Raw genomic sequence first — 12932 nt, 5'->3', positions numbered from 1 at the left:
TTGCCCATCATGACGCTCTACTTTAGTCTAGTATGTGCATTCAGGGATGCCACCTGCCTGTCAGAAAAAAAGGGCAAAAAAAAAGAGAGAGAAGAAGCCATCGCCGCTAACCGACTCTTGACTCCCCTAGGTCTTCTTCCTCCTCGTGGCCGAAATGGCTCTCTTCATGCTGCTCATCGTACCGCTGCCGTTCACCGCTAAGCGCAAGATCTTCACCTTTGTCTCCGAGAGCCCCGTCGTCGCCAAGATCCAGTACTGGATGAAGATCTGTTTCGTCTTCATCCTCATCCTTTTCATCGATAGTGTCAACCGGGTGTACCGTGTTCAGCTTGAGCTCGTTGCTGCCTCGGAGGCTGTTTCCAAGGGAGGGTGAGTTTTTGACACACACACACACACACACACACACACACATCTCTCTCTCTCTCTCTCTCTTCTCTCTCTCTTCTCTCTCTCTTCTCTCTCTTCTCTCTCCCCACAACATAATGCAAAGACAGAGATGAGAAACTAACCTCCTTGACTACTACTCTGCAGTGCCGCCACCCTCGGTCACGAACGTCTCGAAGTCCAGGCCCGCAAATTCTACTCCCAGCGAAACATGTACCTCTGCGGCTTCACCCTCTTCCTCTCCCTCATCCTCAACCGCACCTACGTCATGATCCTTGAGGTCATGCGTCTCGAGGACCGCATCCGCTCCTACGAGGGTACAAAGGACGACACTAAGCAGAGCGAGAAGCTCGCCGTCGCCGGTGAGCCCGGCGAGATCGCCGCCCTTAAGAAGGAGCTCAAGAAGAAGGACCAGGACCTCGCCACCCTCAAGAAGCAGTCCGAGCAGCTCCACGAGAGCTACAATGAGCTCAGCGACAAGTACGCCGCTACCGTCAAGGATTTCGAGTCGTCAAAGACGAAGTAAACCGCGAAAGGAAGAATGACGACGGCACGTGCTGAAACAGCCAAACAGAACAAGACGGGCAACCGTCTTGAAGAACTCGTCGAGTCTACTGCTACTACCACCATGGATTTGGAAGGCGTTGGGCTGGGAAAGAGAAACTGGACATGGTAACACCTCCATGCTCAGACAGGAAGAGGGAAAAAAAAACTTCATCATATGGCTTGATACCGGGCATTGGGATTTCTGGTTGCGACAATGGAATTGTCAAGACATGTTTGAGCATTCTACTTCTGAAATATGATCCACTTGTGCACTCATGCGCGCACTACTCGGTGATATGAATCATGCATCCGCTCACACGACATCAGCCCTGCGCCGACAGGTTCAGGACGAGAAGAGCCCACCCACGACGCCGCCCCCCTCTGACCTGCATATTGGCACCAGAGCCATCGTCGGTCGGCTGGACCGTCTGTCTTTGGGAGTGACAGCCAGCACGTGGGCTATGTAGACTCAGATCCACCTGCTCAGAAAAGGGGGTGTGGATTCCGCCCCATTCTCTACGAGAGTATCGTATGAGCAGGTGGTATGTATGCACCGGCATGTAGAACCCATCAGGCCTTCGATCTCTTTGACCGTCTCGGTGGCACCTCTTGCAGCGAACATGATGCTTCTGCCGTTGACTCAGTAGTAGCAGCCTTGCGCTTAGCGGGATCTTTCTTCTTAGCCGTGTGGGATGAGGCGCTCTTGGATGATGAAGGGCCATTAGCCAGCGCCGTTTCACTGCGCTTCGTCTTCATGACAACATAGGCCACCTTTTCAATGTCCGTCACAGATACATCTATCCTCCGTGCAAGCTCACGCGCCTCCGTAAAGAGGGCCAGGTACTCCTTGGCGCTGTACTTGACCGGTGCCTTTTTCCCGCCGCAGCAGAGCCAGTAAAAGGCCTCGTCGGAGAAGAAGATGGCGCGGGACGGGTCGTGGACCGTCAACAGGAGTGATGCGGTTGCAGGCCCGATTCCCTTCAGCTTTGTCAGGGTAGAAAGGGCTTCGCTGGCGTTGTCACGACGCCGATATGCCTCGATGGCACCGGAGACTGTATCTGAAGCTGCCTTGGGGTCGTTGGAGGATACGAGGCTCATGAGGGTAGGCCTAAATGTACCATGACGCCTGCGCGCAAAAAGGTGAGCCCCCCCTGGCGATGATTCTGTGCGGATCCATGCGCCTGACTTACAGCTTCCACTCGACCAAGATCTTGATGACCTCCAAGTCCATCTTGTCATCTGCCTCGTCCCCGGCAAACAGCTTTGGGGCCACAACATAGCGATAATGATCGAGCTCCGCCAGTGACTTTTGGCCTTCCTTCGCTATGCGCCCGGAGGGGACCATTGTTAAGAGAAAACACGGTACCAGTGAAAAGTGGAAGAGGGTGAAAGAACATTACCCCCTTTGGAGAGACTGGTGGCCTCGAGAAGATCCGGATACTCGGTGAGCAGTCGGTCGAACTCCTCCCGAGTGATTTTATCGGGAGACGACATGGTGATGTATATCCAAATGCGTAATTGTGGGAGTATCACGCGTGAAGATGCGGTATATTGAGAAAGCCATGTGTCTGGTGAAGCCACCTCTTGTCGTCTCGTAGCTGAGGAACGCGACGCGTCTCGTGAAGCTTCAAGAACAGCCGCCAGGTAACCGCGGACTCTGCAATCGCCGGCTGGACGCTCTGTAGTAGTACCTGGAAATCTATCACTATCGAGGGCCAATTTAGCTCGCCGATCGATATCAACGAGGGCAAGTTTGATGCTCAAGGGTTTAATGTTTTGATGTTCAAGGCAGGATCTCTAAGGGTTACTATTTTTGGCAGGAGTGACCTACAAGCTACATGCACCTGCCAATCTTAGTAATGTCGACTCGCCACCTTGAACTGCACGTTGGCCGAACCTGCATAATCATATAACATTATACCAGAGCACATGCAAGCAAAAATGAAAAGTCTGTAGCAGCTTTCCGCATTAAATTTGGAGAAAAAAGAAACTCTGAATAAATCCAAATCATTGAATCCATGATGAGACTGGGACTTGAACCCAGGAGGATTGCTCCATCAGGAATGATTGCTAAGGTAACCTTAACCTGACGCCATAACCAACTCGGCCATCTCACCAGATTGCTCGCTATTGGTCGAGCAGAATCTACTCATGAGGACTAACAATTCAGCTGCGAAACAGGAAAAGAAAAAAAAAGACCGGACAGAGCTAAAAAAAAAGATAAAAAAGAAGATAAAAAATAGAAACAAATAAATACCTGTGTGACAGTAGTTGAGATTCATAGAGAGAGGGAAGGGAGAAGAGGGGTAGGGAGGTAAAAGAAACAGAAAAGAATATAGAAATTTGCCAAAGAAGACAAAAAAAAAGAAACAAACATGATGAGACTGGGACTTGAACCCAGGAGGATTGCTCCATCAGGAATGATTGCTAAGGTAACCTTAACCTGACGCCATAACCAACTCGGCCATCTCACCGTATTGTATGATGTCAGAGGGAGTAGAATCCCCCTATCACCTCGTTGGCGATGATGGGCAGAACAGTGACCGGGAAAGGATGCGTATATCTGGATTGGAGCTCATACCGCGGGGAGAACAGCATACGGCGGAAGGAGGAAGAAGGAGGAGCTCCTTCCTTTGTGGATGTGTATACTTACTGGAGAAGTACATAGTAAAGCCTGAGGTACCACCCGGTTTTTTTTTTTTGTGTGCGTGTTTTTTTGTGATCGGGAAGGAGCCTGTTCAATCAGACGCACAATGGCCTATCCGCATCCTCTGCTGTAGGAGCCTGTCGGTGATCCCATAGAGGGCGGCCCTAGAAGCGACGACGACGACGATGGCGACGGTGGCTCTAAGCCTGCCGGTAATAGTGAGGACGTTCGTGGGACGATCGCCAGGGAAGCGGCGGCGCTTCAAGACAGATACGAAGTAACGACTCCCCTCCGCAGGAAGACAAAGCAACAGGCACTTCGCAGATAGGGGCAGAGACGAGAAAGGTGCGCGTACCGCAACCGCCTACATTGCCATCCCGCACGCAGCAGGCACGAGCCCCGGCTCATATGATGAGGAACATATCTCCCACGGCAGCCTAAGCGAGCGGAGGGATCCGTCTACAGCTTCAGCGTGGCCCAAACGACCATTGCGACTGTGCTGGGAGTAGAGGCACAGTGCTGCCGGCGTCTCTTTTTCGAGCTCACATCGGCGAGCCACGGCCATACATTTATACACGTACGCAGCTAGAACTTGAGCTCGCCGGACTCGTGGACAAGGCCTTTCGCGAGGGTTGACGTGGTCTGGAAAAGAGAAGAGGAAGCTAGCCATGCGCGTCAACCTGGGCAGCGCTAGGCATGGCAGTTAGATGCGATCTCTGCATGTGGCGGAGATCCTCACAAGACCAGGGGCTGGGATGAGGATGAAGGGGGGAGGAGATACAGATTGCCAGCAAAGGGAGTCAAGACGGGGGTATGACTAACCCTGACCTCCCCCCTCCCCCTGCTAAACAAGGAAACACACCTTTTGCTCTCCAGCCATTGCAAAATGATCATGAGCGTCCGTAGCGTTTCAGCGATTGTGCGAGAATAAGTGTGCATTGTTGTAGACGGAAATCCAGCGCATAAGACTGGGCATGTGCACATGCGACAGTACTACACACTCTTGGCGATGATGCTAGGACCCGTCGACATTCCAGACCTGGTGTTTACTATCATTGCTATTGCTATATGTGTAATAGCAAAAAAAAAAAAGGAATTTTTCAGATTTCTTTAGATTTCAGAGATGTGGCAATAGTCGTAAAGCACACCAAAAAAAAAGGAAGATAAAAAAAATAATGTAAGAAGAACAAGATTTTGATGAGACTGGGACTTGAACCCAGGAGGATTGCTCCATCAGGAAACTAGTTAAGGTAACCTTAACCTGACGCCATAACCAACTCGGCCATCTCACCGGATCTGAACACTGTGCTATTAGTTTAGGTATAATAGCCTCCAGTTGTCCTAGCCCTTTGTGTGGAAGGGCAAACGGTACAGATTGCCACACTACCGATAAGCACATACACAGAATACAGATGCCAGAGACGGCCTATCGTTTGCTTCCTCCCTGATGATCCCCGTACGATCGCCCCCTCTGTGCGGCGCGAGCACGAATCTTCCTCTCTACTACTTACTGATGGTAATTCGGTGATTGTGGGGGCCACGGCTTCGTCTAAGTCGTCTGCCCCACGCCAGGGTTTTTGAAACCTGACGTCCGATCTTTTCTGTCACCGGATGGCTCAGCAGGGTACACCTTTTTACATTCGATTCATCTGAGGAATTCTTTTTCTACATGTCAGTGTGCTATCCATATATTCCCAAAAGGTGTCATACGTAGTAGAGTGTGTGGGGGTCAAATATTTCTGGCCACGAATCAGTTTGAGTGTCTCCCATCTGCGTCTGTATATAAGTGTCCTTCAACCCTTCCGAGTCCGAGACCTGAGACCAACATTATACCAACATCCGAAACTCCCGAGTCTGCTCCCTTGTGACATTCCGCCGTTTCCGATAGTCTCTACACATGACATGACACGACAGGTTGTAGTTCAACATGCCATCTACGTCTGCCACGTGTTAGACACAGTGGCCTGCGTCGCCCACGTCGTCGGCACGGTGTATGTGTGGTCAGGGTCGGCCTCCCACGTCACATCCCCATTCCCGGCCACATTGATATACTTGTACTCGACGACGGAGCCCGGCGTCAGGTTCACGCTCACGTACCACAAGTGGTCGGAGCTGGTGTACTCGGCGGCGGAGAGGGCGATGGCATCGCTGGGGTCCCAGTTGCCGAGGGCGTCCTGGTTCCCGCTCAGCTTGATCGTCTGGCCGTAGGTGGTGGTGACGGCCTCGTAGAAGCGGACGGGGACGGTGTCGGTGCAGGCGCCGCCGGCGGTTGCAGATGACAAGGATGAAGCAGACGACGACGACGTGTGAGTGGCAGCGGTGCTGGCTGCGCTCTCTGTAGTAGTAGTAGTAGTACTACTACTACTACTACTTCCGGGTCCTAAGTTGTGCGACAAGAAAGAAAAACATCCCAGCGTTAGAAAGAGGGTATCTATAGCGAAGGCCATTTCACATATGCAAGGCAGCCATGGATGGTGTCGAAGGCAGTGACTGAGCACAACGGCCATACTTGTGAGATTCCGAAACACAGGGATGAGATTCTAACCTGTTATGTCGGGGCAGATTCCGGACCCGTCGAGACTTGCGGCGGGGTAGAAGACCAGGGGGACACCTCCGCTCATGGCGGCGGCGAGGTTCCCGCTCGAGTCGGTGGTGTACAATCTGCACGCCAGCACCTCGACCAGGCTCTGGCCATCCGTGAAGCCCGTCTCGCCCGAGGTCAGGGTGAGGGTGTAGCTGGCCCCGTCGGCGCCCAGGTTGGAGAAGACAGCGATGACCTGGGACCCGGCGGCGCCCTTGCGCATCACGATGGTCGAGCTGTCCGAGTAGGTCGGGTAGGCCTTGTAAGTGACGTAGGAGCTGCTCTGGCTGACGGCCCAGCTGCGGATGGCGTTGAGGGCGGTGATGAGCGTGTACAGCTGGGCGGTGGTATCGTAGCCGGACGACCAGACGGCCTCGCGATTGCCGGGGACGCTGGCGCCCGAGAAGTGCTGCTCCTGCCCCTCGTAGATGATGGGGATGCCGTCGGCCAGCATGGTGAAGGCGATGGCGTTCCCGGCGAGGCTGTAGTCTGACGTGTAGGACGGGAAGCGGGGGTTGTCGTGGTTCTCCATGAAGGATCCCAGGAGCGTGCTGTCGGCGCAGCCGGACTTGATCGTGTCGACGCCCGAGACCAGGTTGCCGATGCTGCCGCTGGTCGACTGGAAGGCCTGCGTGATCCAGTAGTACCTGGAAACGGACGGGGTGGAGATGTCAGCAGAGCTGGTCGGGGAAGGGGGCTCACGGATAAGATGACTGATGCCGACACTCACGCAGGGTAGTTGAGCGGGTTCAAACTGTAGTCGTTCTGGTAGGGGCACACGACGTCGGGATCACCGTCGTCAACCTCACCCACAATGTAAACGCCAGCTGTGCTGTGACAGTCACGTTAGCCGACATGGAGGCCTGGCGAGAGAGAGCTGTGTGTATGCGTTGTATTGTGTGTGCGTGTGCGTGTATGTGTGTGTGTGTGTGATGACGGACCTGCTTCCTGGAAAGGCTCGAAGAAGGCATAGTCCACCTCGAAGCAGCTGTCCATGCGGAGACCGTCGATGGTGTAGTTGCTCACGAGTTCCGCGATCCACGAATTCCACATATCCAAGACGTCCGAGTCCTCGGTGGCGAGATCCGGGAGCGACACGATGCCGTCTCCCTCCCAGCAGTCCTGGATCTCCGTGATGTCTGTGCTGCCGTAGTCGATGGCACAGTACGGGTGGTAGTAGGAATCCTACGTGTATCCGAATGAGCTCTCCCAACCTGACCTGGACGCCAAAAGGAAGGAAGGAGAAGGGAAGAGAGGGGGTTGGCAGAGAAAGGAGTCGTGACTTACCGAGTCGAAGGGGTTGAATATGGAGTAGTCTACGCAGGCGCCGCAGCCCTCGTAGCCCATGTGGTTGGTGACGATGTCGACCATGAGATACATGCCTGCGTCGTGGAGGGCATCAGAGAGGGCCACCAGGTCGGACGCAGAGCCAAAGTTGGGATTGATGGAATAGATGTCCTGGGCCCAGTATCCGTGGTAGCCGGATCCATCACCGGTCTCCCCCACGAGATTAGACACGACGGGCGAGATCCAGATCTGATACCGGCTCGGTCCTCGTCAGCAGACTGAGAGATATCATGGATGGGGAGGTGGTTGAGGGATCGAAAAAAAAAAAAACAAAAGAAGAAAAAAAAACCCTCGTACGGCAGTGAAGCCCATGCCCCTGATATAGTCGAGCCTGTTGATGATGCCCTGGAAGGTGCCGCCGCAGTACGAGTTCAGGTCACAGGGGGAGGAGGTTGAGCCATCGGTGAGGGCGAAACGGTCGGTCAAGACCTGGTAGACGGACTGGTTGCGCCACTGGGCAGGTGTCAGGGCCATGGCAGATGCCGGGAGGGTCAGCGCGAGAAGTGCCGATGGCTTCATCCTGGCAAGCATCTCGGCAAGGTCATGTATGCGTCCGCAACACTTGGCAGAGCGCGCAGGAGAGAGTGAGACGAGAGCTCAAGACAGGCAGAGATGGAACCGAGACTGTGAACCGACGACTCGATATGGGACCTGACCCGGTTCAGAATGTCGGATCATTGTGACGGATGCCCTCTTTATAGGTAATTTTGAGATTTGTCGATAATCATGGGCTCGATCATTTCTGTCGGTCCGAGGTGGTGGAAGACAAGAACCAAAAAAAAAAAAAAAAAAAAAAAAAAAAAAAAACATAGATGGCCATCTTCCTACCGACTGGTCCTGGTCTTGCTGTAGTAAAAAAGAAAAAAGAAAAAAAGGAGGAAAAAAACAGGAGAGAGGAAAAAGAAACGCGGTCGGTCCGAGCTCAAAACAACGTGACAGATGCCATTTGGGGTCTCATGACCATAAGATCGAGAACTATCATGTGCCGAATTGCCGATACCGTCGAGCGCGTTATCATCATCGCCCCGTGGGGTGACGGAGTTCTCTTGGGCGTTGGCCGTCAGTCTGCTTGCACTCGCGAGATCTCAGCGCTCGCAGTCGAGACTTTAATTCTCATCCATGTTCTACACCCTCGACCGAATCTCCCCCAGCCAGGAACCAAACCCGGCAATGGACGGAACGGAGCGGGCTCTCTCTCTCTCTCTCTCTCTGTCGGTCTCTTGTTTCTGTTTCTTCTTTGTCGTGGACTCGTGGTCGATATCAGGCTCATACGGTCTGAACGAATATTCGGCAAGACTACAGATTACATCCGTGAGAGACCTAGACCAGCTTTGGTGATGATGTATCGGGAAAGGGTGAGACACCCTTGATCGGGCGTTGTCTACGACGACTGATATCATTGCAAGACATGCATCTTTCTTCCTTCCTTCTTCTCCCACTCCCTCACCTGACGCTCTCCTGCCGACGAACGCGCATTGCATAGATGCCTCTTGTCAGACATAACAGTAAATCTACCTGAGAGAACACTACAATGGTGGAAAAGAGAGGCGCGCGAGCGAATGTCAGTCCCACAGAGAGCTTGGTAGGATACGATAATGCAGGCTTCCTCCATCCCATTGATTGGTGAGATGGCCGAGTTGGTTATGGCGTCAGGTTAAGGTTACCTTAGCAATCATTCCTGATGGAGCAATCCTCCTGGGTTCAAGTCCCAGTCTCATCATTGATATTTTTTCTCTCTCTCTTTTTCTCTCTCTCTTTCTCTCTCTCTCTTTCTCTCTCTCTCTTTCTCTCTCTCTCTTTCTCTCTCTCTTTTTCTCTCTCTCTCTCTTTTTCTCTCTCTCTTTTTCTCTCTCTCTTTTTCTCTCTCTCTCTCTTTTTTTCTCTCTCTCTTTTCTCTCTCTCTCTCTTTTCTCTCTTTTCTCTCCCTCTTTTCTCTCCGTTTCCCCCCCCGCCTCTTGCCAGTATAATGTACTATGAGTACGACTACTATGAGTAAAGCAGTTCCAAGCCCCTTAGGTCTCATTGATATCTCTTTGCTCTCTGTCAGCATGAGCAAGTAAGATGTACCTTCTTCTTGCTTGCATACGGTAGTGATAGCGGTATTATTACAGCATTATCATTATTATTAGGTACTATGATTGATTCATGGCGACTTGATAATACGGCTGACTTCCTCATCGGGTACCTCTCAGTCCATGTCCCAGCCTCAGGCAAAAAGAAGAGGGTGCAAGCGATCGCTCAGACCGGCGGGAGGGTCTACAGATTAGAGGGTCCAGACTAGCCGGAATTCATGTGCTCTGCCCATTCCTGTGATCATCTGTCATCTGCACTGTATCATTGGTACTATTACGGCGTATTGCAGAGCATCGATACATGTTATTGCAGTCCATATTGACATTTCGTCGGGAGGAGTAGTGGTGGTGTAGTGCTACACTTGAGCACCGGGACGGGTTCAATATTATGACTTTTTCTTTTATACCGTATTACTCGTAAACGGCAAGGCCGAACCGGAAAATTTCCCATGGTTTTTTTTTAAAAAAAAAAAAAACAAAAAAACAAAAAAAAAAAAAAACTGAAGCGAAATCCGCTCGTCTCAGCTCTACCCTTCTTTTCCCTTTTTTTTTTCTTCCTCGCATATTACGAATCCTCTCATCCTTTCCTCTCTATTCTATACTTCATCTTTACCATTCACCTACACGACTCGTCGACATACCACTACCATACCAACTCTCAAAACATCCCATCCATCCATCCGACCCAATAACCAACCACCCAAGTCGCCATCATGGGTAACGTACGTTCCCTGCCCTCTCCTCTCCTCTCCCGCCCCCCCCTCACCACCCCGCGAAATCGGCGCTGACAGGACGGCTCTTTCCTCTCTCTTCCTCTTCTTTGGTAAAACAGGGAGCCAAGGCACAGCAGAAGCGTGAGCGCAACGCCAAGGACCAGAAGACGGCCAAGTCTCAACTCAAGACGGTATGTCTAGTCCTACCCCTCTGTCCCGAATGTCTCTTCTCCCGAACGGAGTTGACCCGTGCCGATCTTTCCCATCCTGCAGAACCAGCAAGCCTGTGACATCCAGTGCGTGGTCTGCAAGTCGACCTTCCTGCGCACCACCAAAGCTCCCGCGTAAGCCTTCTTCTTCTTTCCCTCCCCCCTCCCCTCCCCTTCTTTCATGGCAATCCCGGCAAAGCAATCATCAATCTTCATTTCCCTGACCCCCTCCCCCCCCATGCCTATAGTCTCAAGGAGCACGCCGAAAACAAGCACAGCAAGCAGTTGGCCGATTGCTTCCCCACGTTCCAGCAGTAGATACCCGCACCAGCGCAAGCGGACGACGATTTTTTTTTTCCTTTGACGATGCGCGAAAGCGGAATAGAGGGCGGGAGTTGGAGTTGTTGATGGGCGTTTCTTTTGTATCTTTTAGAATGAGAATGGTGTTTGGTTGGAGCGCTGGCATTGTGTTTCTCTTCGTCTCCTTCTACTTCGGTCATGTCACCTCCTACAGAGGGGGACGTTATATATATGATGAGAAGAGCATACATCTGCATTCACACCAGAAGATGTGAAGAATAAAAGAAAAGGATGGCCATTACTCGCTACCCTTCTTTTATTATTTTTTTTTTTAAAAAAAATTAAAAAAAAGATTTTTTGCGCAAATAAAATGTGTACATACGCATCGTCAGTGAACCTTTGCCGCCGTCAAGGCCGCCTGCTCCGCCCGGACATCGTCCAGAATGTCGGGATACCACCTCTCCCCGACATCTGGGTGGCTCTTGACCCTGTTCCTCAGCGTGGCCTCCCCGAGCGTCGTCGAGGCGCCGGCCCCCCCCCGGCGGAAGGTGAACTCGACGTCGTCGAGGCGCTGGCCCCCGGCCCTCTCGAGCACCAGGCGCCTCTGCTCGCGCACCTCGTCCGGGACCGCCCCCACGCCCGTGCGCTCGAGGTCGTCGAACGTGGTGTCGAGGTCGACGCCCTGGAAGAAGGGCACGGAGAAGCGCGGCCCCGACCCGGCCTCCGGCGACAGGACCCTGTGCGTCGTCGACACGCACACGCCCCGCGTGAGGGCCTCGAGGCCCTGGCCCATGGCCACCACCACCGTGCCCTCGACGGGCGGGCAGTCGATCCACTCGCCCCTCACGTTCTGCACCTGCAGCCCGCGGTGGCGGGACGCCTGGAGGAGGTAGCTGGTCAGCATGCTGTCCTTGTGAGGTCCCACACCCTGGCCCCGACCCCGACCCAGGCCGCCGACCTCCCCCAGGTCGGGGTACCTGACAATCTTGAGCTTGTGGTGCTCCCCCTCGCCGAGGTACCGGTCAAACGCGCCGGCGGGGAGGCCGATGGCCTCGGCTATCAGGGACGTGAACCGGATGCTCATGAGGCCCATGCGTCGCATGTACTCGGTGTACAAGGCGCGGAAGCCGGGCAGGACCTCCTCCCTCGGCCACTGGTTCGGCGCCACCAGGTTGTGGTACCGCGGGGATCCGGGGGCGGGGAGCGCGTGCTCCGTCGCCAGGTCCAGCTGCTCCCGGTCGTCCACCGCCCCGGCTGTCATCTCGGCCGAGAGCCGGGAGTAGCCTAGGAAGGATCGGGCATTCTTCATCTCGATCTTGAGTCTTGGGGAGCAGAGTCAGCTCATGTGTGCGTGTGTGCGTGTGTGCGTGTATATGTGTGTACGGAGAGAAGAAGACGAGGGAGGGAGGGAGGGAGGGGAGGGGAGGCAGAGAGGGGATATATATATATATATAATATATATATATATATATACATGACTTGCTTTTCTTCAGTGGGAATGTCAAAAAAGGCAATGCACTTCTCCATCACCTCCGGTACCAATTCCTCTGCATCCCCAAAGTTCCTGAGATACAGGAACCCGACTTCGATGAGGGCATCGCGCAGCTGCCTGAGGAACTCGGGCTTGGTCGCTGGGTCGTCGGCCAGCGACAAGTCGAGAATGGGTATCGACTTGAAGGACATGGCTCTTGGGAAGAAACCTCGAAATCTGCCTGTCCTTTTCTTCTTCTTTCTCTCTTCTCCCTTTGCTGCTATCTTTTATGGCAAGGGGGGAAAAAAAAAGAGTATATGCCTTTCTTCATAAAATAAAACTTTTTACAATGAGTAAACGTCTGGGTGAGTGATGCCCCATTTCTCGAGTCTGGCTCCCCACCCACCCTCTCTCTCCGCTCAATCGTACCATACACCAACAGCAGATCGGGACAGAAACGTACACTCGTGCTATTGCGCCATCGCCGTGTCTTTTCTTCTTCTTTCTCTCTCCTCTGGTCCATCCCGCCCTCCATGTACATCACGCACCCCCGCAACGTTTGACACCCCCTCTCCACTTTTAGGATGGTCTCTGTTGATGCGGCTTTGCTGACCCTGGTGGCATCATGATTCGGATTTCGTGTAGTCGTCCTCCCCCCCCCC

The 12932-nt window shown here is 53.2% G+C and overlaps 5 protein-coding genes across 5 annotated transcripts; 2 read left to right on the top strand and 3 right to left on the bottom strand.

Annotated features, from left to right (window-relative positions):
- Positions 1-9: 9 nt before the first annotated feature.
- GMORB2_3998 (B-cell receptor-associated protein 31-like) lies at positions 10-910 on the top strand (the record flags this gene model as incomplete). Its single annotated transcript, XM_035465974.1, has 3 exons — positions 10-30; positions 131-355; positions 569-910. The coding sequence occupies 3 exons, from the start codon at positions 10-12 to the stop codon at positions 908-910; spliced, it is 588 nt and encodes a 195-aa protein (XP_035323811.1).
- Positions 911-1500: 590 nt separating this feature from the next.
- On the bottom strand, positions 1501-2275 carry GMORB2_3997 (uncharacterized protein; the record flags this gene model as incomplete). The annotated part of the gene is made up of 2 exons (XM_035465973.1): positions 1501-2056; positions 2121-2275. The coding sequence occupies 2 exons, from the start codon at positions 2273-2275 to the stop codon at positions 1501-1503; spliced, it is 711 nt and encodes a 236-aa protein (XP_035323810.1).
- A 3236-nt stretch (positions 2276-5511) lies between these two features.
- GMORB2_3996 (alpha-amylase) lies at positions 5512-8036 on the bottom strand (the record flags this gene model as incomplete). Its single annotated transcript, XM_035465972.1, has 6 exons — positions 5512-5957; positions 6123-6805; positions 6889-6985; positions 7163-7343; positions 7446-7694; positions 7803-8036. 6 exons carry the CDS (start codon positions 8034-8036, stop codon positions 5512-5514), a joined length of 1890 nt encoding a protein of 629 aa, XP_035323809.1.
- A 2254-nt stretch (positions 8037-10290) lies between these two features.
- Positions 10291-10817, top strand: GMORB2_3995 (4F5 protein family; the record flags this gene model as incomplete). Its single annotated transcript, XM_035465971.1, has 4 exons — positions 10291-10299; positions 10410-10481; positions 10564-10634; positions 10748-10817. The coding sequence occupies 4 exons, from the start codon at positions 10291-10293 to the stop codon at positions 10815-10817; spliced, it is 222 nt and encodes a 73-aa protein (XP_035323808.1).
- Positions 10818-11187: 370 nt separating this feature from the next.
- On the bottom strand, positions 11188-12482 carry GMORB2_3994 (Isopenicillin N synthase; the record flags this gene model as incomplete). Its single annotated transcript, XM_035465970.1, has 2 exons — positions 11188-12121; positions 12274-12482. 2 exons carry the CDS (start codon positions 12480-12482, stop codon positions 11188-11190), a joined length of 1143 nt encoding a protein of 380 aa, XP_035323807.1.
- Between the last annotated feature and the right edge of the window lie 450 nt (positions 12483-12932).

This window comes from Geosmithia morbida (genome assembly GCF_012550715.1).
Source record: "Geosmithia morbida isolate 1262 chromosome Unknown scaffold_2, whole genome shotgun sequence".
NCBI lineage: Eukaryota > Fungi > Ascomycota > Sordariomycetes > Hypocreales > Bionectriaceae > Geosmithia > Geosmithia morbida.
The sequence above is the reverse complement of the archived record's forward strand: the minus strand, read 5'-3'. Positions and strand labels throughout refer to the sequence as shown.